This window comes from Cygnus olor, chromosome 1 (assembly GCF_009769625.2).
Source record: "Cygnus olor isolate bCygOlo1 chromosome 1, bCygOlo1.pri.v2, whole genome shotgun sequence".
Lineage (NCBI taxonomy): Eukaryota > Metazoa > Chordata > Aves > Anseriformes > Anatidae > Cygnus > Cygnus olor.
In genome coordinates this window covers 28,464,881-28,492,360 of record NC_049169.1, presented here as the reverse complement: position 1 = coordinate 28,492,360, position 27,480 = coordinate 28,464,881, and the positions used below count along the sequence as shown (strand labels likewise).

At 37.8% G+C, this 27,480-nt stretch overlaps 1 protein-coding gene across 1 annotated transcript; it reads right to left on the bottom strand.

Annotated features, from left to right (window-relative positions):
* Positions 1–104: 104 nt before the first annotated feature.
* On the bottom strand, positions 105–27,480 carry PPP1R3A (protein phosphatase 1 regulatory subunit 3A). The gene is made up of 4 exons (XM_040545549.1): positions 26,687–27,480; positions 5,326–5,384; positions 5,079–5,215; positions 105–2,838 (listed from the first exon to the last, which is right to left on the bottom strand). Exons 1-4 carry the CDS (start codon positions 27,478–27,480, stop codon positions 286–288), a joined length of 3,543 nt encoding a protein of 1,180 aa, XP_040401483.1. The 3' UTR covers positions 105–285.

The following is a 27,480-nucleotide window of genomic DNA, read 5'->3' as shown; positions in this document are numbered from 1 at the left end:
CCTTTTCATAGCCTGCTAAGGAGCAACAGCTGTACTTCATTTTAACTTGACGTGCTTCAGATCTCATATTCATATAGGTATTTAATGATCCAAACATAATGGTCCTATATAGTATAATTACTTATATGAAGGCTCAACTTCATATGTAATCTTTTTAAAAAGATGCTTCAGTGGAAACCTTGCTTTGGTTCTAACAATGAATAAGCTCTTTAATAGTGAAAATGTTTTGGAGGAGTTGGAGACTATTGACCATGGATCCTGAGCACAGCTGACAATCAAAGAATGTTATTCCTTCTTGACAGACTCCTTGCTTCTTCCTCCTTCCCAGTATAACCAATACAAGGAGAACAGGTAGAGTGCAAGACAAACCATCAAATCATAGTGATAGAGCGTTGCAGCAAACACAAGAAAGAAGAAGAAATAAAAGATTTTGCAACCAATATGTTTTAAACCTGGAGATTCACTAGGCAGCATATGTGCTTCACTTTTCTGGTCAGAAATATCTGCAGAATGAGAAATATGCTGCTTTTCATTCTGTGAGTCATCAAGCCAATTTAGTGTTTTCCCCTCAGTTATTAAACGGTCAGAATCAGAGCCCTTCCTGCCAACTTCTTCGGTAGGCTCACTAATTGAAATTTCTGGCCTCAATGACTTCTCTTGTTTGAATTCTGCTTGATGGAAACATTGACCTATATTCTTCCCTCTTTCTTCCCTAGAAATGGCTGTGTCTGAAGAGGAAGGTACTTCTTTTCTTCCAGCTTCAGGAGAGAGGTTTTTGTTAATACATGTCATTTCATTTGGTAGACTTAAATCACATCCTGACTCAGCAAAAACCTTTTCAATGACTTTGAAATCAGAGTGAATATATGGATGGTCCTTGTCTCCTGCCACAGTGGACCCTTCAGAAGATGCCACTGAAGAGCTTTTATAGTGGTAATTGGGCATAGTGTTTGTACCAGAGGGTGACATTTTTGTTTCAGCTTTAGCATGCAGAGAGGAAGGTGTTCCAAGGTAGCTTTCTTCCCTACAGAGCTCTTCCACTTCCTCACCATATAGGTGCTTTTGGGTGCTCAAGAAACATTTAGATACTTCTTCTGAATATAAACCCTGCCCCAAGCCATCTTTCTTTCCCATAGCAGAAGCCTTTATGGCTTCTCCTACAGGTAGAATATTGCCAATGTCTGATTTTGCTTTGGCACGTTTTTCCCTGCTATTGCATACAGACATCATTTCTCTTTGCAGTGTTTCATGTACGCGTGCATTATAAATATCTAAAACTGATTCCTTTTCAAATTCGGTGTCATATAATACACCCACTGTGTTGAGTTGACAAAGAGCATAATGTGAACCATCATTTCTCCCTTCATGTGTATCAAACGCTGTTTCCTTTTCCTCTGTGGGCCTGTCACTTAGTGCAGTCTCTTGAGGTAGCTTAGCAATTACTGCTTTTTCACTGGCAGACATTTTTTCTGGAGCACTTTCTGATGTTGTTTTAATTATATAAGCTGTACCTGCCTCTGCTTTCCCTGTAATACCATGCTCAGAGACAGGAGACTTTTCACAACTCTCTGTCTCTTGGCAGGTAAACAGCTTTTTTGTGTAAGCCGTACTCTGAGACCTTGCATCACCCACCGCTTCCCACCGAACCCCACTATCTGCTCGTTTCCATGCCTGTTCTGTGGCATTTGCTTCACTTTCCTTCCCTATCAGTCTTCCCTTATTTCTGTTGTCTGACTTTCCTCTGTCTTTTAACCTTGTGAATCCTCTGTGTTCCTGAGTGTCTTCAGCTCTGCTTTCATCCCCCGGGGAGCAAGCCCTGGGATCTGCTTGCTCAGGCCCGGGTGCATGCTTGTTGTCTTCGGCAGGCAGGGACAATGTGTTGAAGGTTTTAGTAGTATGTTTTCTCTGTGATTTGAAAAATTTGGGTGCTTCCTCCTCTCCAATTAGTGCTAAGTCTGCTACTTCGATGACTTTCTTCTCCTTCTCTGTATCTGTGCTATAGTTCTTTTCTGACATTTCACCAGCTCCTTTTGTGTGTGTGTATTGGCTTTTTGTGGAATCTATTGAGACATCAGCATTTGCAGAAGTGTCGGCATATAAATCTCCTTTTAAATGTACCCGAACTTTGCTTTCAATCATCTTGACTTTTCCTTCATTTTTGTCAGTGGCTGACAACAATGAATCCAGAGTTTGGTGAGTCGTTTGCGGCGCCTGGTGCTCTGGAGCTGGATTAGCATTGCCGTCCAGCGTTTCTATTAGGCACGTATTTAATTGCATGGATTCATCATGCACTGAGGAAATGGTTTCTGGTCTCATTTCACAGGCCTCTTTCGAGGTATCAGCAGCATCCTCACTGATGAATAACCTCTCCATCATCCTACTTCCTGAGGCACTATCTGTTTCACCTCTTGAAATATCTGTGTGGCTCTTTCGTTGTCGGCTTGAGATAGTAGCCACAATATCAATAGCCTCATTCTGCTTTGTTCCAGGAAAATATTTTGCTGATGAAAGGGTATCACTGGTACCAGTATGATCCCAAGACTGCTTGCTGCTGTTTGCCGAGCCAGCAGTGACTTCCTTTCCTAATGGCTGACTATTATAATCTCTTATGGAATACTTGGCATTGTCTTTTAATTCTTTTCCTATCTCTTGTGAAGTATTTTCAGATGAGGAACCGATAGGCACAGGGTGCCTCAGCAAGTCACTGCTTCTTTCTCTACAGGTTAGCTTTCTCTCCAATCTTTCAGTTTCACTTGGAAAATTAACTGGTTCTGTTGTGTCTAAATTCCTTTCATCTCTGGTAGAGGTACCTTTAGCTCCTGTGAAGTGCTGATTTAGCTGAAACAATAGATTAGAAAAGAATGATCAAAAAGCGCTTTACAAAAATATGCCAAATGAATGAGGCAGGATTTTATTATTGAAAGTTTTGTTTTCAGTAACAAAGCTTTTATGGAACATGTTCCAAACCATTTGCAAAATTTGCATTGTATGTATTTTTTAACATAGGTAATGAGCTTTATGGTGGTGTTGAAAGGAGCAGGAAATAAAATAGAATTCAGAACCCTCTCTCTTTATTCATGAGTTCAGTAAGCTGCTAGTGCATTTTATACAAATTAAATCTGAAGAGAATATTCCCTTAAAGGGAAGCTAATTCATTCTCTGCATATTCGGTTCTAGGTTTGGAGAGAGGGAGGCATTGGAGGGGGGAGGACTGGTGCTTAAATGAGGGCACTGATACAGTACATCAAAGCCTGGTAATGTACAGTATTGTCCAGTAAAACAAAGACATATTTCACACTGACAAATACTGTAAGGATTATCTTTGCTTCATTTCTCTCAGGGACCATTTTATAGGCTTCAACCAGACTGTTTTTAGACAATCTAGTAAGACATGAGTTGGAAATGAGATTAGCAAAGTAAAAGGCCAGAAACTAATCACTCTCCCTCCCAGCTTCCAAATACCATATTGTATTATTCAGCTATGCCTGCTTGTCATTGCACTCTCTCCTCACTTTAGCATAGTCACAGTGATAGCACTAGCTGATCAATTAGAGGCTAGCTTCTTGGGCACCCCTTTATGCATTTGCACTTGCTGTAGATACCCCCATTACAGTTTCTCTTATTAATATGTTTTCTGCAAAGCCTCTGCAAACTATTAATAGTAAAACGTCACTCAAAGAAAAGTGAGGGAGCTAATGTCTCTGCAAATTCTGTTTTAATGACCCTCTGCCAACCGGTGCTCAAGTGTATTTGAGTTCTTCGGTGATGCCTACTGTCAGGACTTAACAGTGAGATGCCTGTGTTTTTTTCCCCTCTTCATAACTGACATTTGCATGATCTCAATAATTATATGCAAATCTTACGATTTCCCCTTCTTCTCACATAAGGCTCATGTTACTTGTCAACTGCACAGCTGTCTTGTGAGCCAATGCCTGTGCGTTTCAAAGATTTGGTTGTATTTCCATCTATTATAAGCCTTCATTGTTTAATTCATTAAAGAGCGCATAGTGCAAATTAACATCTAAATTATAGCTCCCCCTTCATTTATTGTACAGACAATCCTGGCAATTGATAAACAAACGGTTATATTTGATCCTGCTTTTTGTAACAGAGTGGACTGAGAACAACAAGGGATTTTAGAGGTCCTCCTTTTTTGTTTCATCATAAAAGAAAAAGAGAGAGAGAGAGAGAGAGAGAGAGATTGACTTTCAGGCAGTGAAATGTCCCACAATAGGCAACAATTTGGAACTTTTTTTTGAGAAAAGGCAAGAAAAATATATTCATATAAGACAAATTTATTCTCTATATATCAGTAAGGGAAAAAAAAAAAAAAAAGAATGGTTCTCATCTTCCTCTCCTGATTCAACATTCACATTTTCACAGGTGATAGCTATTATAATCTATGATTATGAATCTATGCACCCAAATGATATGAGCTGAGAACAGACACTGAGAATAATAGATTGCTGTATGTCTCATTTATTGCCATTTTTTTTCTTTCGTACCGAAAAATGCAAGCCAAACTACACACATGCACACACACAAATCCAAATAGATTGAATGTTCACTGAGTGTGAAATTTATTATAACAAATTTAATGCCAAATACTGATATAGAAAAATCTGTTATATAAAATATATATATATGTATTTTGTTCATATAGCACATTACATAGATATCTGTTGAAAAAAAATAAAAGGCTAACGGTACCATAAATAAAAGAATTATACCAAATATAAAGCATTTATGTAAGAATATACCCATCCTAGAGACTAGGATGAGAGATCTTTGAAATATTAGTTGTCTAATTCCTTCAAACTGTCACTTAGAGCCTCTGGTAAAGAAGTAAAAGGGAGAAGTCATTAATTTAAGACCAGAAAAAGTTGATGCACTATGCTGAAATCAAAGCACCTTCTATTGTTGAATCAGTTAGAGATTCAATGAAAGTACAGACCAAGGCTTTACATTTGTAAATTAGTACATCAGTCAGCTCTGTTAAAAGGGGGCATTTCACCAGCTTTGAAGAGTAAATGGATTCATATCATTTAAAACTGTAGATATAATTGTATAACACTTACCAGCAACTCTAATTCTTTTTCATCATCTTCGTGATCACCCTGGTTGTATTCTGCATTTTTATCTTTTATATTTTCATTAGCTGGTTCAGTCTCTTTGTCTTCTGCTTGTGAATAAACAATCTCTGGGATGTTTATGTCTGAAGAGTTAACAAAAACATACTTGAATAATTTCCATGGGATTGTTTGTTACAGTATGCTTTTAATTAGCAAGAGCAGTAAGGAAAACTAATTAAGCCAGGTGTTGTACCTGAAGTCCTTGAATTATTCCATGTGTCATCATCAGATGTTGCCAATATTTCTTCTTTGCTGTTAAACAAAAATAAACTTCTTGTGTTATTCTGTACAAAAAATTTGTTCTAATTCCTCTTAGACTCAGCTATAAAGACAGATGGTTAATTACACAACATTTTGAAAGCTGTTTGAAATTCTGCAGATAACTGCTTTATCAAATGTAGCTTTTTTGAATGACCTGATATTAAGTCTTGGTCAAAGAAAGAATTGGTCAAGAAAATGAAAATGTGTTGACCTTCAGATTACATTGCAAAGCTGATGGGTTTTCCCAGGCCTTTTCTGAGAAAGCAGCACAAAGGTGATTAGATGGGTCAGTGACAGGAGAGAGTACCTTTGGGGTCAGACAAGGGTCTGGAAGGATGTATGTGCTTAGGAGACCGGGCCTCTCTCTTGCTTATAATTTTAAATATTTGTATACAGAGATTTCTGGAAAAAAGACATCTTTTTTTACCTGAAATAAATCAAAAGATTCTCCCTGCATGCATGCAGTATAAATCCTGTTGCTAAGCTATGGCTGGCCGGTAGGAATGAATTCTGCTTCCCTGCAGCTGGTGCAATTTTTTCTGTTGCTTTGCTGGCTGTGAAAACAAAGGCCAGGTCCAACACGACAAACACCTACAGAGAGATGCTGAGTGCCTGCAGTCCTCATCAATATCAATGCAAAGTGATAGCAGTTGGAATTGTGTGCTTACAGGGATGTAACCTTTAGTATAACGGTGGGAAAATCTAAAAAGAATGTCACTTATGTAAAATGTAAATTATTATATCACTTCTAATGCTTTCTTTATGAGGTAGATTTTTTTTTTCCTGTAGGTCTTAATTTATACATTTTTCAACCAGCCGTCCACCTGTGTTACTGAAAATTACTTTCTAATTTTCAAATATTAATCTTTTCCCTTTCTATTTTATTCTAGGTTCTTTCATTCAAATTGATATAACATTAACTCTGCCACCTAAAATGCTTAATTCAGAAGGAGGTTTCTAAATTTATACTTCATTAAAAGAACCTAGACATGAGCTGTCACCAACTTTTTAAAATACAGCCTTTCCAGGGATTGCCAGGCAAAAGCAGACAGAAGATCCTTCCAGTTTAGCATCTGATCTCTGATACTGGTCACCATCAGGTACTTCAGGGGAAGATGTAAAGTTCTTGTAGGAAAAGACATGGGATAATCTGCATTGCCCTATTAAATGTCCTCTTGGGTTTTTGTTGTTAGAGGTTGTCCTTGAGGCACAAGATTTAACACTCTTTCAGCAGTTCTTTTTCACCATTAATTGCGATAATACTGAATATTCTTGATATTCATATGAATGTCATGTCATTTTTGAGTTCTGCTATATGCATAGCCTCCGTATATTTCTCATTCTCCTACTCACACCAAGTTGTACTTTCCTCTGCCAACAGTTGCTATAGTCAGACTAATCTGCATTTCTTCCTGAAAAGGCTGGCAGAGCAAGGCCTTTATTTTCAGGAAATCTGTGGGGTTTTTAAGGTAAAGCATCACTCCTTATTATTTATTCGTCATTATTTTTTGTGATATTCAAATGCTTCTCTTAGTGTTACACCTAGTCCCCAGTTTCATTCTGCCTCTTTGCATCTTTTTCAGCCACCTGTCTCCATAAGCCTAGACAGTGAGTAAGTTGGGGGTTGACCATGAGATAGACTCATACAAGATTTTAGATACTAATGGGCTATCTACAAAAGCAAAATTAGGGGCCAAAACTCTGTATAACACGTGAGCTGAGTTAGTCACCCAAAAATAATGATCCTGAACCACATGGACTCAGCAGAGAACCACTTATTATTGTCTGGTGTTAAAAAAAAAAAAAAAAAAAAAAAAAAAAAGGTTTTCAAAGTCTTTATTTGAATACAATTGGCCTCATGCGGCTTTCAGCTATGTAGACATAACTCTCAGGAAGCAGGGATGGCATCTTTTTCTGCTAGAAAGGGCCCTCACTTGTTCCTTAAAGAAATGGAGTTTGACCCACTCTTGTCCTTCAAGAAGCACTCCCAGAAGAAGGGATTCCCCTATCTGATGTAATAGTCTACTGGCAGCTGGAGCTTACATACAAGATGCAGTGGTACATTCAGCTTCTATCACAGCCTGAGGAGATTAAAAAACACACTGCATACACATCCAAAAAGTACCCAAACTACCAGGGTGTAGACCGTTTTGTGAGAAACTGGAGGGCAGATTTGCCAACTGCTCTTGAAGTTGGATGTACTATCCTGAATCCTTAGCTTATTTTTCATTACATGGAAAAAAAAAAGAAAAAAAAAAAAAAAGAAACTGGATTGTATTCCTAGCCTCCTGCATTCCTTTTCCAGTGATGTGTTTGGTTTTTTTGTGTTTTGTTTGTTTTTGTTTAAAACAACAACAACAACAACAACAATTTTTCTGTGTAAATATGGACACGGTCTTTGAATAAGGTTGTTAAAAAGGAGCACCTCTTTTCTGAACATTTAAATGTATAAGAATAAAGCTGCTTGAAGCTGTATGCTTATAGACATGCTACAATGGGTTTTACCTCATCTAGCCTTAATTTTCTAAGCACCTGTGTTCAGGCAATTGTGTACTTTACCCATATCATCACTGATGAGAGACTAACACTTCTGAGGAGAGATTCTTTCCCTCTACCTTGGACATCACCAGTGAGATTGTGAGAAATAAAGTTGTGTTTTTGCAATAGAAGGTGTTTTTGCAGTGTAAAATTCCACTAACCTTGCATATTCAAAAGTGATTGTGCAGGCATGACAGTAGCATAGCAGTGGGGAGTATGTTAAGAAGATAAGGGGAAGGTCCCACTGTCCCAAAATAAGGAGGATAGCTAAGAAAAACAGGATGAGCAGTGCAAAATCAGTAAAAATAAAAATCACAGGCCCTCTAGTCACGAGAGAAGAAGGAACAAAAGAGGAAAAGGAGAAAATAACGGTTGATCAGATAAAATTGCACATATATGGTATGGGTGTTGAGTATGTTGTGAACCTGTAGTACTCAGCCAATGAGGAAACAGGGGAGAAATCAGGTGTCGGGTAATAGGAATATAAGGTTATGATAAACTTTTACCGTGTGCTCCTGCTTGCAGGACGCCCGCCATTGCAATCATGAATAAAATAGCTTCACAGAAGACCCCGTCTGAAAAAATTATTGAGATTTTTCTCACAAGATGAAGAGAAATATCCTTTGAAGGAGCTTTTCTGCCTCTGGAAAAGACTATAGTGACTGCCTTAGGCTGGAACCATATGTTTTAGGTAACAAAAATTAGCTGAAGTGAATCCCACAATGTGACTTCAAATTCAAACTGGAACATAGCTAATGAGTTTTAGCAGCTGGGGCTGTAACATACCATGTGTGACCTGAGCAACCCAGTTTTTCTTCTGTTGTGACTAGAGCTGTGTTCGTCCTTAACTCTTATTCTGATAGCATATAGAGCCCTGGTCCACAAGTTTCTTTTCATAGCTGCAATAAAGGTAATAAATATCAACAATAATACAGCCTTAAAGCCTGGATCCACAGCAAAAGATAATAGTGCACCACTTCAGGACTTCTAACATGACTTGTTTCTAACTAACCTGCTTGTTGCATTGAATTTTATAAAGATTGTAAGTTTGTAGCCCATAATTTGTACACCGCTGTTCTGCCAATGCCTGGCTGAAGGGAAATTCAGTGGAGGAAATTCAATATTTTCCTTATTTTACTTCTAGATCAGAAATATCTATCTTTGGGTAATTATTGTAGTGGGAAATCTGAAATTACCCTAAATTGAGGATGTTAACACTACTGTCTTTGAGGATCACAATGCACATAAAACAATAGCAATTTAACAGCACTTCTTTAATCTAAGAAGTTGTATGAAGATGTTGAGTCTATAGGTTGGTGTAATCACAGAACAATCTCAGAAATATATGTACACCTTAAAGAGAGAAATATTTCCCCAAAGCCCATAAATATTAGCCCCTTTAACAAGCAGTGACAGTTAGATGGGATAAAATCTCTACTACCAGACATTTAATCATTTGACAATAATGCTTTTCAAGAGTGTCCTTTCCCCTTGTTTTTTTTTATGGAAGACATTTGTCTAGTTACAGTTTTTTCTCTGTATTTTTCGAAATGCACCTAGCTTACTATAAGAATTCCATGAGCAGATTTTTTTTTTCTTAATTGTAATAATTCATCTTTTATTTTCTAAGTTAATTATTTCACTGTGGTTTGGGAGGATCTAAATGTACGTACATTGTGTATTGAGAGACACAAAATTTGTGTTAATTTTTAAAATCTTTATTTTTATTTTTAAGTGAAACCAGATATTCTGATAAAAATTCAGGCTAGAAAAAATAATGATATCAGCCAATGCAGTTCCCCTCCAAAATAAATACCTTTGTACCTGTAGAAGCTCAGTTGCTTTTTCTCCTTCAGATGAATGGAGTACATCTTCATAAAGTATATCAGGAACTTAAGAATTTCTACCAGCTTCAAAAAATACTTATGCTCATATGATTCATTCTTGATGGAACTACCATTCACTTGGACTGAGTGATAAAAAGAAAGCAGGAATGAGAATAGGTTATCGCTATAATTTCGCATTTAGAGAGAACAAATGAAAAGATCAGGGACTAGTTAGTAGGACTGAGAGGACTGAAAAGTTGATGGACATTATGAAAAGTTATGGACATTATGTGGAGTTCAGAAGTCTCAAAGTTGCTCTGTTTGCATCCCAAACAGACAAAAATATTGACTTGAACCATAAAGATGATCACCTAAAGATGTGAAGATTAGGTAGAAAATGTATGAGTGAATGGGAAAAAAAATAGTTAATAAAAAGTATTGTTTTGACTTCAGAAGGGGTTGGGATACAGTAGGATACTTCAAGGCTTTGGAATTGGCCTTTTTGAGTCAAACAGGATTTTTTTTTAGAAGTAAGTTTTGATCAAGATTTCAGATAATCTGTGTATAACTCCCCAATCAAAAGACTTCTCTGAAAATTTTCTACCCCACTGCTGCTAATGGGGCAGAACCTCATTCAGAAGAACATGATGATTAGGGTATAATTGATGGGAACACAGACTTAGAAAATGATATTATTTAATTCAATCTGGGAGCAGAACTTGTTTAGATATGTTCCAATTAAGAGAAGTAGATAATCCCCAACCCCAAATACTGACAGACCCAAAAGAGGAAAAAATGCAGAAGTTGAAATTCTTTGCTACTCAAATCCATCAGATTGGTACTGATACTATTGTAACAGTATTGGAAGACTAGGAAAAGTATTAGCTATATTAAGGAAAAAGGAGAGAAGTAGTGTCTGGGCAACTACAGGCCCAGGTATCTCCAAAAAGTTTTCACAATAGACTTAGAATAAAACTTAAAAGGAGAGAATAAATACAGATAAATGGCAAATGACATAAAAATGCCAGACTCACCTGATAATATCTGTCTTTGATAAGATTACTGTATTTCCCTTGTTTAAAAATCAGTTATCTGATCTATCTGGACTTCATTAAAGCATTTGTTATGCAGCCACATGGGAAATTTATTAATTAAACTGGAGAGGAGGGAGATCAGAGCAGGAGCTCAGAGGTGGGAGAGAGGCTTGATGCCAAGCAGGGCCCTGCAAGACAGGCTGTGCCGAGCTGGCAGACATCACCCTGGAATTCGAGAGGACCAGCCATGTGATCACTCAGTCATTTTATTACAGACCACGGCACAAAAAGTCAAAGTTAAATTAAATCTGTGGCAGATAGGAAGCTGGGAGACGTCACCAACACAGAGGAGGATTGAAAGAAATGGGTGGCCTGGAGGATAAGAATAATAGATATGGGATGCAATTCAAAATTATAAAGTGCTGGGTTATACATTTAGGGACTAGAAAGAATTTCTGCTACAAAATGAGAGTTCACGAATTGGAAGAAACAGACGAATAAGAAAAATCTGAGATTGTTTTTGTCAGAAATTTCCAAGCCAACATTTCCAAGTGTGAGCTGGCTGTGGCAACACAGTGAGCAGGGTTCTGCAGTAATATGTCAGAGAGTAATGTGTCCCAGTAACGAAAGATTTCCAGGAAATGCTCATGTCCCAGCACCAGGCACTGGTAAGAACTCCTTGCCAGTTCAAGAATTTCAAGAAAGATTATTTCAGACTGGAACAGGTGCAGAAGAGAACTACAAGAAGACGAGCGGGATGAAAATCATAACCAAGGAGGCAAACAGGATTTCTATTTTTAGTTTAGCAAAATATAGAAAGGAGAGGAGAAATAAATGTCCTCTATTTAAATAGCGGAGAGGTAAATACTGAGAGGGCAGAAAAGATATTAAGCAGCAAGACTCTGTTAATATATTAATAGAAAGAGTTGCCAAGAACATTTGTTGTGGAAACTTAAAAGATTTGTAAGCATTAGAAAAGCACATCCTGGACCAATTTTTCAGTGCAAGTACCAGATGCAAGCAATTGAGAAGGTCTCATCAAGGAAACACACTTTTGTGAATGGGCTTGTACAACATGTTTCCCAGTGGATAAGACTTCATGGTCCCCCAGTCCCAGTCCAGCCCTATATTATACACTCCTTCGTAGCTATATGCCCTGAGAGTTAGTGCTCATTTCATCATAACAGCAGGTGCTTTGGTCTAGGCTACACTAGAATTGGGCCTATAGCCAGGAGCTACTAATCTCTTCATAATGGGTGGAGTTCTTATAGCTTGTCAAGGTTTTAATTCACACAAATATTTGGCAGAAATTGTGTCAGTATGTTTGTATTACCTGCCACACAGTTTGCATTGTTCTGTGTTATATCCATTTATGTTGTACCTTTACACTTAAATTACAAGATATTTATTTTACAGAATATGAGAGAAAACTAACATTGTCAGAATATAGAGTATGGAAAGATAAAAGGTTACCTGTCAATTTCTTTAAATTAATGTAACATGAATAATTTTATACTATCTTATATTTAAATGTGGAAATATTTTATTCAGTCTGAAATGTAAGGAGGTATGGTGATGTTAAGACATTTAAAAATAGATATTTCTCAAATAATTAGTCAAAAGTATATATAAGAGAAAAATTGGGGATATTATTTTATTTTAAAATCCAGATAAGATTAGACCATCACAGAATGTTTCATGCTTCTGGATTTTACTTCAAGGCGTACTCAAAATCAAAATAATCCTTCTTCTGAAGCTGAGCTGAAGCTAAAATAAGAGGACTTGGCAAGACTTAAGTGTTAACTATACAGTAATTCTGTTTTAATATCAGGTCTAATTTCTAAACCTAAGAGAAGCCCAATGTACTATCAATATTCAATACAATCGGTCCTTTTGTATCTAGTGCTGAAAATAGCCAGGCTTGCTAAAGAATTATTCCACTGTGATGTAAACAACATATGAGATTCTTGAAAAGAAGTAGTTAAATGTGTTGGTAATATTTTATTGAGAACCAGGAGAGGAATAAGCAAATCCATGCAAGTAAGTGGTTAGGTTTGAGATGTCATTGGAGACCAACAGTGATCCTGCAGAACTGTAATCCCTCAGACCTAAGGAGAAGTGGAAGGATTGAGGAGGGAAGATCTGTTGGTTTGGCTTGGTTTGTGTTGTATTAGAAGCAGAATGAAGTAGAAAATGAAACAGCTACATTTATATTAAAAACAACAAAAAAAAATCAAACAGCAATAAAAAATATTTTAAAAATTTTATGTGTGCATAGGAAGCATAAAGACTGCAAAATGCTTGAAGGAGTTAGGTTAAAATAGCAGTTCTGAGAAACCAAATAGTTTCTTTACATCAGGATTTTTCACATGTAATTCTGAACATCGGTAGTATCATAGGCAATGTCATTCAAAACCCACAAGCTTATAACAAAAACAAATTTCTAAGGAAGAAGGAATTTTGGAAAGAAGTAGGAAGACTAAGTATGCATGAAATTCTTAACAGAGCTTTAATATTCTATTAATTTGTTTGTATGAAATTGTAAAAATGAAATGTAAAAATTCTCTCTCTCTCTCTCCTTTTTTTTTTTTTTTTTTTTTTTTTTTTTTTTTTTTTTTTAACTGATATAAACCCTGTAAACTTTTGGCTTACTGGAAAATTACATTTAAAACCTTCCTCTATTACTGGCCTTAAAATACCAGCGCAACAGAGGAGAAAATACTAACAAAACCAAATCATGCAGAGAAGAAAATGCTTTATTTGTAAGTAAAAACATAAGCTTGATTCTGGTCTCATAATGGTGAGACTACCACTGAAGGTACATCCCAACCACCCTTTGGGATCTAGATGAAAATCATGTCCTGGCCTGTCTGTCTATGTACAACTTGTGAAAGGGTTTTAACATCCACCAAGAATCCCAGTACCTGGATCTCTGAAGTGTGCACTTTCGAGTGGTGGGCTCTCCATAATTATTTCAATTCTATTTCCCTCACTGACTATATAAAACGAGTATTTAACGAATAAAGATAAACTCATTCCTTGCCTCCATAAGGCTCAGTCCAAAATTCGCCATAGGGACAAGTCTCCTACTGCTTAAGATTGATGACCGTGTTATCAATTGTTGAAGTTATAGTCTTATAATACAACCTCTCGAGGATTTCTTATCACACATGTTTCCAACACCCTATAAATACTAGTCCCAAGCTCTGGTGCTGCCAGAGAATTCACAGCATAGCTCAAGAAGGGGAGGCACCACCTTGGCTTGAAGCCACCTTTGTGCTCCCTGGGGCCTGGCTTCGCTGTGCCTGAGCACAAGCCGAGGCTGTCAGATGGCATGGAGATGACAGGGAGGCTGAGGATTACCTTCCCATGCCTGTTGCTACACCAGCATAAGAGGGTATTTACCTTATTTCTACTCTAGAGAATTTCTATCCCAGGAGGCTGTGCCTGTTGGAGGTCTGCCAAACAGCCTTCCCATAGCACAGTGCTTCACCTGTTATTTCCAGGCACCTGAAAGTCAAGAGGCTACAAAATGCCTGCAGCAGAGCTGCATGCAGCAGGGTATCCTTATGTGCAACAACCTCTCTGTGGTGGAGAGGAGTCCTAAAGTGCTCTGCTTCCAAGGAGCAGACCATACCGTGCCTGGTAGCTGCACCTGGCAGTGGTGGCCACACTGGAGCCAGCCAGGCTGGTGGGCAGCAGGACCTGGCCTCATTCTCCAGGTCTGCCTGCAAGTTGTACCTACCCAGGACTTGAGCTCCCTGCAGATAAACAGAAAGAGTCTTGATAAAGCTAAGGAGAGAAATCATTGTTATTGCAGGAACTGGTGCTTATATCTCGTTTGTTTACCTGCACGTTTTGTCTAAATGAAGGCAGAATATTATTTTTATGAACGGTATGCTCTCATTTGGAATTGACACTAATGAATGCAAGGCCCTTTCCCCCGCTTGTTTGTACCATCAAATTAATTAGCTCTATTGTGACATCAGTATTTTTCTCAAGCAGTTCAAGGCTTGAGCATTTTCCTTTCTTTTTCTAAAGGGCATCTTCAGTGCCCTTTATCTACCATAAGAATCATGCATCACTTGTATTTTTCACAACTAATGCCGTTTATTATAAAAACTGATTGTGATGTGAAGATTGTTATACTGTGTGGCAAATTGCCCAAACAATTACTGTAAATGCATGAGCCATAAACTGTACTGCCAAGGACACTGGTAGGTTAGCTCCTATAAAAGAAACAATTAGAGTCTGAGGTGAAAATAATAGAGATGAGATGACAGTTATTGAAAAGGCAGAACATCCAGTTTAATGTTGTAAATATAGGTTTGTGGATTACACTGATGGTTTTAAAGTGTTCATGGCTTATTGAATGGAATAGAATATTACATACTTTAGAATGGGACTGTAATTATTATTCCTTTTTAATTGTGATGTCTGATGCATTTGTGAGTAGTTGTTGAGAACATCCTCACATTAGACTGATCCTAGTTCTAAATTATCATCCTGCTCCAAGGGTTTTCTTTTTTTTCTTTTTTTTTTTTTAAACTTTCTTTTACTTTTTTAGCATTTTGTTGTTTGGGGTCTGTTCTGAACAAAGTATTTTCTCTTGAGGAACTTAGAGTGCTTAGAGGGTTACAGCAATAATTATTTCAGTTTCAGCCTACACACTTCACTGCTTTAAATCATCATTAGAAGTTTCATCCCTCAGCAACTCCTGCTGAGACTGTCTCAAACTCCTAAAAACCGTTAGATAAGAATAGCTTATCTTTGTAACAATTTGTATATAAAGGTATTGATAAGAATTTGCTAGAAATTAAGGGAATACATTTTTCCTGAGGAATCATCTAAATACAGAATAAGACTCTTTTTTTTTTTTTTATATGATTACTAAAGAATTTCAATCATTCAAACAAGATTTGCATCAAATAAATATTAGGGTGCAGTAAAAAAGATGTGCGCTGCATGAGAAGACACATTGCGATAGACATTGGTAGATGTGAAAAAAATATAAGAAAAGAAACATTACTACCTGAGAAAATTAAAGGGTCCTCTGCTTTTTTAAGAGAGGACATAGCGATAAAATTCAAATATTGTTCCCTATGGAGAGTGCTAGCCAACTGGACAATTATGATTGACCAAGAAGGCAGAGAACCTGGGCATGCACGATCAAAACTGGACAGAGTGTCTGTCCATGGTTTGTGAGGAGAGGACGAAGTGAGCAGCAGAACAAAGACAGCAAACAGCAAAAGGCAGTCAGTGTCAACACTGCAGCATATATGATCTCTGAAGTACCAAATCCATTAGTAGGGGAAAAAAAATCAGTTAAAGTAGCTCTGAAAGAAAGTTGCAAGAAACTAAGTGCTCAGCTGTACCACCTTTCAGGGAAATGTTCTAAGTAATTTTAAGGCTTTTACTTATAAGGCTTTACTTAAGAAGGGCTGTTCTTAATGGTTGTGCTCAATTTAGGAGCATCACAACCATGTCATATAGTGATCAAATGATACTGAAGCTCAGCTAACACCATTTCTTATTTCTGGTCTTTTAGTTTACACTCCTAACACACATCTGAATTTCTACTTACACGACTACTCCACTTGAAAATATGGCTGATTCCTACCTAAGAGTTTTCAGCTTCAGATGATTCCACGTTGTAGAGATGCTGTGTGTGCTGGAACCGCAAAGTTTCTGTTTCATGTCAGTGCAATGTGCATGTGCCACCTGTGGCAGTACCATTGCTCTTTATTTGTGTTTACATTTTTTTAAGAAGGTATTTGAAAAACACAAACACAACAGGAAAATAATTTAAACAGTGTGGAAAACAATTGTTTAAATTACATTGTTAGATTCTAAATAATTGAGACCACACAGAAAAAGTTACAGAAATTAAAGCAAAAACTGGAAAAAAAATTATCAACAGATATAAATGAATGGCCATGTGAACATTAAGTAGAAAATACTGAATAGTTTTTAAAAAATATTATGCTGTTACAAGTGATCCTATTAGAATGAAGCTGTATGTAAAATCAGAACCTTTATTACAAATCTAGGCAGCATTGATTTTCTTATATGACCTTCAACTACCAGAAATGTTAGAGAAGGCTCCATCTAGTCCTTAGTAAATAGGTGTCACCAAACAAATGGGACTGACACTAATTAGCTCCCTTGTTGATAGTCAGGACACAGAGGATAGAGGCATGGAGACAGTGACCCGCTCATCATTAGAGTGGTAGGTGAGGATATTTGCACACTGGCACAGCAATGGAGGTTTGCACCGAAGCTACCATTTTGAAACTATGCTGTGAACAGAAGACTGTGTTATCAGGAGAATCAGTTTAGCGACATTCACAAGCAGCTTGCACAAAAATAGAGTCTAAAAGAACCTCTATTTAAGTGTTTGAAATCTGAGAAAGAGAATATTAACTTGTGGTATTCCCCTATCTGGAAAATACAGGAAATACCTGTTAGTTTGGGTCATCTCATGACCCAAAAAGGGGCTGAAACCAGAAAAGAGCAAAAGGTGGGCCTGCAAAAGGACAAATAAAAGACTGTCAGTAGCTTCTAAACAAGGAGAAATTGGAAAGGAAGTTTGGAAAGTGGAGTGGAAAAAGATGCTAAGAATAAGCAGTATATAGTATGATGATTAATAGTATCGAGGGGAACAATTGATCAAGAGAGCAGCTGTGAGGGAATTTGAGTGTTTTTTTCTGAAAAGATAATTCCCAGCAGGGTTCAGGCAATGTTTGTAATAAACCTATTTTTATTAAGATTATTGGATTGGTGCTATCCAGGGGATTATATTTTCCAATTACTAATATTTTCATTTTTCAGTCCTAGTTTATGATTGAAGCAGGGACATAGGTGGCACAGAACAAAATGCATTGGCCTGGTTTGGGATGAGAATAATCACTGCCTCAAAGCAAACAGAGTCCCAAGAAATTAGTCTTTATTTTCTAGCTCATTAAAAAAGACCTTGAGTTTTAATGCCAAAACATTCATACATTTATTTATTTTTTTAAATACAGGTGCATATCTGTCCTTTTGAAGATTTTAGTGCCTGTGTGTCTGAAAAGGGAGCACAATCCAATTTGGTGGCAGGTTCTAACCTTTAACATAGCCTTGTCTATCCCCAAATCTCATTATTATAGATATAAAGAACACACACACGCACACACACAAAAGAAAAAAAAAAAAAGAAAGAAGAAAAAAAACCCTAAGTCTCAAATTAATCTGAAACTATGAACTATGAACTAAGTAACTATGAAAAGGCAGACTGCAACTTTTGTCAGGCTTTCTTATAGCCCTGTCATGATTGTGGTACCTTGTTATGATATCTACATAAAAATGTTGAAAAGAAAACAGGTCAGAAGCCTTGTTGCACCACTGTTTTGTACATGGAAGTGTCAGAAAGCTGCTTAAGTCCCTTGACAGATTGGGCTAGCTACTTCAGCAACAAGGAAGTTTTTTAGGGAAAGATTCCCTTGGAAAAAGCTAGAAGATCTATCAACAACTCCATTGTGAATTAGTGGTGCAACACCTTATTGCTGGGGTGCTTATCTCCAGGAGTCAAGTTTCCTAAGGAATAAGCTCAGTCTGAGGTCAGAGGAGAACTTTCTTTGGTTGCTATTTTGTCTGGAAGGGACATGGTAAAATATCAAAATGATGTTGTAGAAAGGAGTTGGGGGTGGAGGGCTTTTGTTTTTCTCTTGCTTTTTTCTCCCGTTGTTTTAAAAGACATAAGGAGAGAAAAGCAAGTACCATCAACAGGTCTTGCAACTCATCCAAGCTGGACATATTTTGGGTAGATCTGAGAAGAAAAAGTCCTTAGGCTCCGTGGCACCTGGTCTTTCCTTGGAACTTAGCTGGAGAAAAAAAAAAAAAAAAAAAAGGAACAGTCCTCTACCAGCATGTCAGGGGACAGCCATTTCCTAGAGGCTGACTGCAGTATGCTGAGGCACGTACACAGGAAGATGACAGATGTCTTAGAGATAGACGGATGGCAGTCAGGTGAGACTAAAGCACAGATACCAGAAGAACAGAATGGGTGACCACAAAAATCCCTAGGCAGTCATTCTCAAGAGAGGACAGATCTAGTCTAAAATTTGGAAGGCACTTCTAAACTCAGTAAATATCTTAACATCTGAAATTTCCAGGTGTTATCACCATGAGAAGAGACATTTATAACTTTTTCCCCCATACACTACCTTACTCTTACATAACAAGAAGGTCACTTTGTGATAAATATCAATATTTCTCACTTGGTTTGTCAATGTTCAAAATGGTTGCACCTATGATTTAGCAATTTGAACACTATGAATAACATCTGACTATGTAAATGAATATTTCTATGAAGAAAATCTAACCTAAAAAATAACCTCAGGGATACTGGTGCAAGTTTACTGGAGTAACTGGGGAGAGAGAAAGACTGACAAACTCCACAACTATCACAACATGAAAGGCTTGAACATCTTACACTACTAGAAGCCATAAATGTTATTGTAGGAACAACTACGATGTGTCAATGAAAAATTTAAAGGCAAGTTCACTTGGTGCACCCAAGTGCAAGATAAGAAAAAAACTGCCAGCTTTACCTAGTTCACATGGACTCCTCACAGTAGCACTACATTCAATTGCATATTTCAGTGCTCTTCAGTGCTCTTTAGGGCTGTTATTAGTAACCAGCAGTAATAAATCTTTGGGTTTAGTGTCAGAGTATCAGCTGGCTCTACAGATCAGGAGAAGGAGACCAGAGAGACAGCCAGAAAACCAAGCCCCCCATTATGCCTTGGCATATCAACTAATATTTTCGTGTGTGTCACTGAAGGCCTAGGGATCAAATAGCCACTTCTAATATATTCCCTCAGTGTTTAAAAGGTCTTAGCTCTTCCTTTGCCCTGAGGTAGGGACTGTATTTAGCTTGAAAAGTATTTGTTTGGACATATTTTTCTATTTTATGTAACTGAGAAAATAAACCATCAACAGTTTATGTTAAAAATATGATAGACGATCGGTTCTCTGGAGTTACACTGTCATTGAGTCAATTGCTTCAATTTTCAGAGCTGCAGAGCTATGGCTGGATCATAGCTTAAAGTTCCTAATCAGAATAAACAGCTCAGATGACACAGGTAGTGAATGCATTGATTAAAAATGCCTCTAGTGCTCTCAGTTAACGTCTCACTGACTTTAAATATCTTTTCAGGACTAACATTTATCCAAGTCAAGATGAATGTAATAGAACATTTTTTTCTAAATGAACATTTAGAAACTGCAATAACTGGACAGTGGACAGGAGACAAAATATTGAAATATTCCTTACCAGCTCTGGTCAACTTGCTAAACAGGTATCTAACTAAACAAAAGAGTCATTAAACAATAGAATACAGGAGCAATGTATTTCTATTTGTTCAAAGGTATGTCACGAGTATGGTTAGCAAGTGTATATTTGATATGTGTATGCCATTCTCATCCATAAATTCCACCTGTTTTTTTGGCATTTCTGTGATAGCTTTCAAAGCCTTATGCCATTAGCTTAGATATCTATCCTTAGGGTCTTTAAGATATTTCATATTTAAAATATTAAGTGTGTCTGGATTTTGAAATATTGTGATTAGATAAATAGAAAAAAGACAAATTAAACCACTGAGTGTAGTACCTGTCCAAGTAGGATTGTTCCCTGCAGAATATTTTTAAGTGGTTTATCTTAGCTTATTTTAATTGACTTTGGAGAGTAAGGCTATAGCAATTTCCTCAGAAGATAACTCTACCGTCACTATTAAGAAACACTTCCTAACATTCAGCCTTAGTTCCACAGCTTGTTTTTACCCCACTTGTCTGAAAATTATATTTTAGAACACCTTAAATTGTCTCCCCAATAATCACACTCTTGAAGTACCTGGAGAAGTGTTATTTTGATGCCTACCTACTTCTACAACTGGCAAAGACTGGCATTGACCAGGAGGCAGGGAATACCAGGTTAGAGTCAGCAGCAGAGGAGTGCTGCTTTTAGCTGGCTCCCTGTGAATGGATAGCTTCTCTAGCAGCTGCTCTGCTGGTAAAAACAGTGACTGCAGTCACTTGCTAATAATAGTAATAAACTTTAGTCAAATCCCATATCTGTATGCTGATCAGGGTGTAACTTGTGACTTGAGATGCCAGAAACAACCTTGAGATTAAATAGTAGTACACAAAGAAGACGTATATTTTAACACCTTTTCAGCTCTTCTTTTCCCTTTCTGATTATGATGTGAAATAATCAAAGGAACAAGGATTAAAAGGGAATATAATTTAAATGTCGTATTTTAAATGAACCAGCTGGGAATAATACAGTTTTTCCTCCTAGCAAAGTATATGCAAAACTAAACATCTTCCTCAGAAGTCCTCATTTTTTAAATGGTTTGTGGGAAAGACCAAGAGGAGGTAATGCAGAACTGCATTTATCAGCACAACTAGGCTCAGGTTTGCCATCCACCTGTGGAAGACTGAGCACACTGCAGTCCTGCCAGAACATAACACAGAAGCACAGAACAACTGAAGTTGGAAGGGACCTCTGGAGGTCATCTGGTCCAACACTCCTTCTCAGTCAGGGCCACCTAGAGCAGGTTGCCCAGAACAGCTTGTGAAGATCTCCAAGGATGGAGACTCCGCAACCTGTCTGGACAACCTGTGCAGTGCTCAGTCACCCACAGAGGAAAGAAGCTCTTCCTGATGCTCAAAGGGAACATTCTGTGTTCCAGTTTGTGCCCATTGCCTCTTGTTCTTTCACTGGGCACTACTGAAAAGAGCCTGGCTCCATTCTCTTTGCTTTCTACTTTCAGGTAATTATACACACAGATAAGATCCCCCTGAGCCACCTCTTCTTCAGGATGAACCAGCCTTTCCCAGCCTCTCCCAGCCTTTCCTTATTGGGAGAAATGCTCCAAGTCCTTTATCATCTTCATAGACCTTCTTTGATCTCTCCGTTATGTTCATGTCATTCTTGTACTGGGGAGCCCAGAACTGGACACAGGTGTGGCCTCACTAGTGCTGAGTAAAGAAAAGGAACACCTCCCTCAACCTGTTGGCAATACTTTGCTTAACATAGCCCAGAACATCATTGGCCTTCTTTGTGGCAAGGGGACATTTTTGGTTCACGTGTCTTCAGCAACGTACTTACTTTGCCTTCCATCAGAAAGTGGATGAGACTGGAGCTGAAGACAGGAGAGTACTCATGCACAGAAGAAATTCACTGACAGTTGCATTAAGATTATTTAGTATTTATGCTGATGAAAATTGGCATTGGTGACCCACAGACCAGATTTTTTTTAATCTTTTCCTTCTCATCACACATTTTACATAGAGCAGCTCTTGTATGAGACATCACCTATTTTGTGTTCTTTTTTAAAGAGACATCATGGAGGGAAATAAATTGATGTACTGCCATTCAGAGAAAAGAACGTCCAGCAATTACCAGAAAAACACAGGACCAACATCATTTCAGAGTGAAACATTTGTGGGCTTAGAGAGTTAAGAGTGGGATAACTAACAGTTATGACAAACATATTAGCTTCCCTTTCCTTGTCAGAGGACAGGAGTCCAAATACATTTTAGCCTTTTGAGAAACATTTCTCATTCTTATCAGCCATTTTCCTCGTGTTGCTGTTCCAAATGCTCTCTTGACAGATGGCAAATCAGGACCAAGCACAGAAATAAGGTACAGCCTCACCAGTGACTGGCCACAGTGGGGGGAAAGGTTTGCAGGTCGTTATCACTGCGCCGTGCACCATGATCTACAGGATTTTGCCTCATGCAACACACAACCAGTCCCTGTCTCATCAGACCGATGCAGGAGCCTGGGGTCCACAACAAAATCACGTGGTCCAAACCTGAGGACCAGGAGAAATTTGTGTTCAGAATCATTATCCATGTCCCAAAATCAAAAGTCAAACAAAATGAGGAAAAACTGGAGCTGATACAATTCAATTACGTTTTTCTTGATGTTTAGATGTTTGTATATATGATAGAAATGAGGACTGTTTTCTGACAGGAGCTCTCTTTTTTTTCTTTCTTTTTTTTTTCTTTTTTTTTTTTTTTTTTTCCAGTGGCAACCTTCACATTTTTAGGAGTCATTTTTTCCCCCAAAATATGAGTATGTACAAGTTAAATGCACACTTTCAGATAGACTTAAAGATAAAGTAATTAATTCAGACACTATTGTTTCAAACTATACTTTGTTCCTATGAATCTTCAAGTTTTTCGAAAAACAACAAAAATTGTTAAAATTTATATTGGAGAATTTTTGCATGGAAAAATACAGTTGGAAGCGAATATTTTATGAAAGGTTGGGAGAAGACTATTTTTTCTTGTCTAGGCATAGAAGCAAAAGCATGTAAAACATGGAATGAATAGGCATGTGGTTTTGATCATCCGAATCTAGATAGTTTTCAACATTAATTATTCCATGCAGCTTTGCCTTTTGCTACCATATTTTTCAGGTGTGATTTTTGAGGGTTGAGTCCATTTTGATTTTATTTTTTAATAATGATGTCGGAAGCCATCTCATTGGCCTTATTCACACAACTTTGTCCTGGTTCATATTCTTAAGGGTAACATGATACAGTCATATTGTGTTTCCTCAGTAACTTCCTCTGAAAGTGCATATTATTCCTTTCACTTAACTAACGCAAATAATCCTCGCTAATGACATTTAATGGGCCACACAAGTATGCCCTAGAGTGGATCAGACTATCTGCTTAAAAAACATAATTCTTTAACAGTCTTATTTTTTAACTGGAAAGGTAAATTGCACATTTTAAGAGAAAGTATAAATATCTTAGAGCCAAGATTTAAAAAATAAAATGATAACAGGTTTCTAAATTTTAACTAGGGGCTTAAATAAGTGCCCTTTTTAAATATCATTATATTTAGGTTGCTATAAAGAAATCATCAATTTAAGATGTCCAGTTTGTGGACATAGATAACAATATTACTTACCTGTGTGATCCATAGGTAAAATTGTTACTAATTCTCTGTATATCTGTTTGCATTTCTGCAGCTTCTAGGACAACCTAGTTATGGTCCAGGACCCCACTTTGCTAAATACTCTCTATATATACAGCACGGCACATATATGTAGAGTTTACAATTTGAGCATAAAACAAGAGGAGAAAGAGAGAAAAAGAGGGGGGGGGGTGCTTGTCAAGGAGAGCAGGGAAACAGACGGCACTGTTCAACATGATATGAAGTAGTCACAGCACATCATCAGCCTCACTTTGCCAATTTTGGGGGGTTTGTTTTTCTTGTGATTTTTTATAGACATCAAAGCAAAAGAGTTTTAATGAGGGTCTGAAGGAGAATAATGAGGTACTTTTGCAGATGTCTGCAGGGTGTTCCTCCTCACTCAAAGGGGCAACATGTACAAAGACACTTTGAAAAACAAGTGAGCAATGGAGGTTGGCATCTTAGTTCTTTTGAAACGAAAGGCCCTGATGGTGACCTCATTTACACTGGTGAAAGCTGTAACTCCTGTGAAGTCAATGAAGTCCCTGTAGCATAAAATTGGTCCTGGATTACAATCTGCCAGCACTGTCTTTCAGCAGCCATAGAGACCACTGAAACGGTATTCCAGAAATACTTGTAGCACATTTTTTTCATTTAATGTAAGGACTCTTTACATCCTTCTGCCACTAAAAAGTGTCTTGAAAGTGCATGTAGGTAACTGTTTGCCAAAAATGTGTAACAGATCTTAATGTAAACAAGAACCTGATCACTTTGTTTTTAATGTCAGAAATTGTTATGTGTGTACATGTGTATACATGAACAAATATGTATTTGTGTGCATACATATGTACGCTTACATATGTATATATATATACACATTTATATGTGCACACAGACACACACATATATACATATATGCATTCTGGTACATACTGATATGGAGGGATACAACTTCACATCTCCGATAAGGGACAAGGTAATTTGATGTTAGGAAGTAGACGTTATCTTCTTTCCACTTTCTAATATATGTTTGTGGCTGAGGTATCTATAATATATTCAGCGTATACATGCAAAAGAGCATTCCCCAGATTAAATGTTTCTACAATTTATACTAACACCAGATGTATCACTGCAGGGTTTTCAGGGAGTTAAACTGTTTTTTGTCACTTAACCTCAACTGCCCAATTGTGTCTAAATTTGCAGGTCAGTCCCAAACACAGCTGGAAGCCCAGGGCTCCCTAAATTAAGACTCAGCTCTCCGTGTCCATCTCCTCCATGCAGGCTACCTGAACTCAGCCTGAAATCACACTGCCTGCATATGCCTGTGCTATCTGATATCAAGGCCCTTCTACAGAATACCTCAGGCTATCTTATTTACCCAGAATGAGTCATGTGACACTTCTTGAAGGACAGATACAACGTACAGAACCAGGCACAAATGTCAGGATCTGACCACACAGCAGATAAATGCGTTGAACCCTCTGCTCTTACGTACAAGAACATTCCCTGTGGAAGCACCAGTGAGCTGACCCAGGACTGGCCCAAGAGACACTTGCCAGGAGAGCTCTCTGGACTGTCTATGAACTGGACCTTGGGTTATCCCTGGGGACTGCTCTTACACCATGTTGGTGGTGCAGGCACTAAGTTGTATTTCACACATTCCCTCACAGGACTCATGCACTTAGAGCTGCCAGAGGCTCTCAGCACAGTGAGCCTGGGCTACAGGAGGAGACAGAACAGAGAGGCTCTGCTAGGGGAAGCCTTGGAGGATTCCCTTCTCTTTCAGTTCCAGCCACTGCCACAGGTTTGTTCCTGCTTCCCCACCAGTTCTGTTCAGTGGAAGAGTGCAGGCAGTTAAAACCTGGGAAATCAAACAACACCATCTTACTTGGCAAGAAAACAGGAAGTAAAAACTCAAGATGAATTCAGTTCAGGGATCTAAGTATTGCAGAGGATGCTGCAGGTAAAATATAGATTTGGTTCTGCAGAATTTCTATGGATTTAGAGGAATTTTACTAAACAAAAACCTGAGAATTAGATTTACATGGGCAACATTGTTTTACTTACAGAAACAAGGGGAGTTAAAAACAGAGTAGGAAGCTAAAAGTTACTGTTCCTGCGTTTCTCTCTTCATATGGGGTTAAGCTGTAAGTTAACTACTGCCACTTTATAATCAACAGAATACTTGCCTACATTTAATCAGAACAATGTATATTGAATACATTTTGTTTTTATTATGTTACCAGTTCTGCCTTATAAATCATTATTCATTTCACCGGTTGTGAAACAAAACATCAACCAATGGCAGGGAGAAGGATTTGTTACTCTAAGATGCACCTTGCAGAACAGCCCAGCCAATTGCAGAAAAGTTTGTACCAGCTATTCTAATTGCAACAGGACCCTTCCCTGAGTTACCAGCTTCCTGACCCACTGTTGCCATTTCTGTTTTAGTAGCTGCACATAGAGAATGAAATATGAAATAAATTATGTGAAAATCCAGGATTTTTTTTTCTTTTTAATTCTTGTTGACTTACCAAGGGACTGAATGTGAAGTGCTTTAAGCGTACAGCTACTTCAGTCTAGAGCAAAGTAGGCTCACCAGACCACTGATGTCAGCTCAGTTTATATGCTACAGAGATCAAAATCAGTACACAGCACATAATTTGTAGACCCTCACATTACTTTTCATATGAGGGGCATGCATGCCATATATTAAAACTACGATGTTTGATTCCAACCAACTGTCTGCAGAAAACTACTGTCTGATATATGCAAGAGCTTTATTGAAAACAAGTTTTGGTCTGATATTATTTAAACAACAACAACAACAGTCAACATGGGAATATTGGCTTCAGCAAGTTAGAAAGTTAAAATTAGCCAGCTATTTTGTAAGTTAACAAAAGGGAAGATGTAACCTCACCTGCTTGGTGTTGTCTTTAAGCAGCCTTTAAGATGTCTATCAGTAGCTTCTCTGTGTGGTTTATTATCCAGCTTGGACACATTTTCTTTCTTGTGACAAATCAGAGTGTAGTTTTTGTCATTGTTGTTTGCCCAGAAAGTACCAATTGATGTCTCATATCGTATACAGAACTCCACTTTGGCTCCATCTCTCTGATAAGGAGGCACTAAAGAAATCTTAAAGCAGAATTGGTCAGTTTCACTGCCACAAGAATTAGGCATGAATTCTGCTAGGATATCGTAATAACTGACCCAGTCATCCAGTGTCATTCGAACATATACCTGCTTTTCAAAAGATACATTGAGGACTCTAATAATACCGTTCATACAGGTAATCCCAGGCAGGAACACAATTGACTCCAGCAGTACTTTCTGCTCTCGCACTTTTTGCAAAAGTTCTTCTTGTGAAGCAGGTAATGTAAACAGCTGAGACAAAAAAAATTCCTCCTGAGGGAACACTTCATCTTCTAAGTCATTATTTTGTGCTGTATTTGGAACTTCCCATGTATCAAACTCTTTAACAGACACAAGATCAAACCCAAATGCATCAGCAAACGAAACTTTTCTTGCAATGGTGGTGGGGGTATCTGCCTCCTCTTCCTCTGAAGAAGCAGAATTCCGCCTTCGGGGAAGTGGAGAGAAACGATGTTTAATGTCAGGTTTAACATCTTCATCTTCAGAAGAGAAATCATTCACAGTAGGGACTTCTAATAAGTTAGCCTTGCTAACCCTACTAGGTCCTTCAAAAGACTCCAT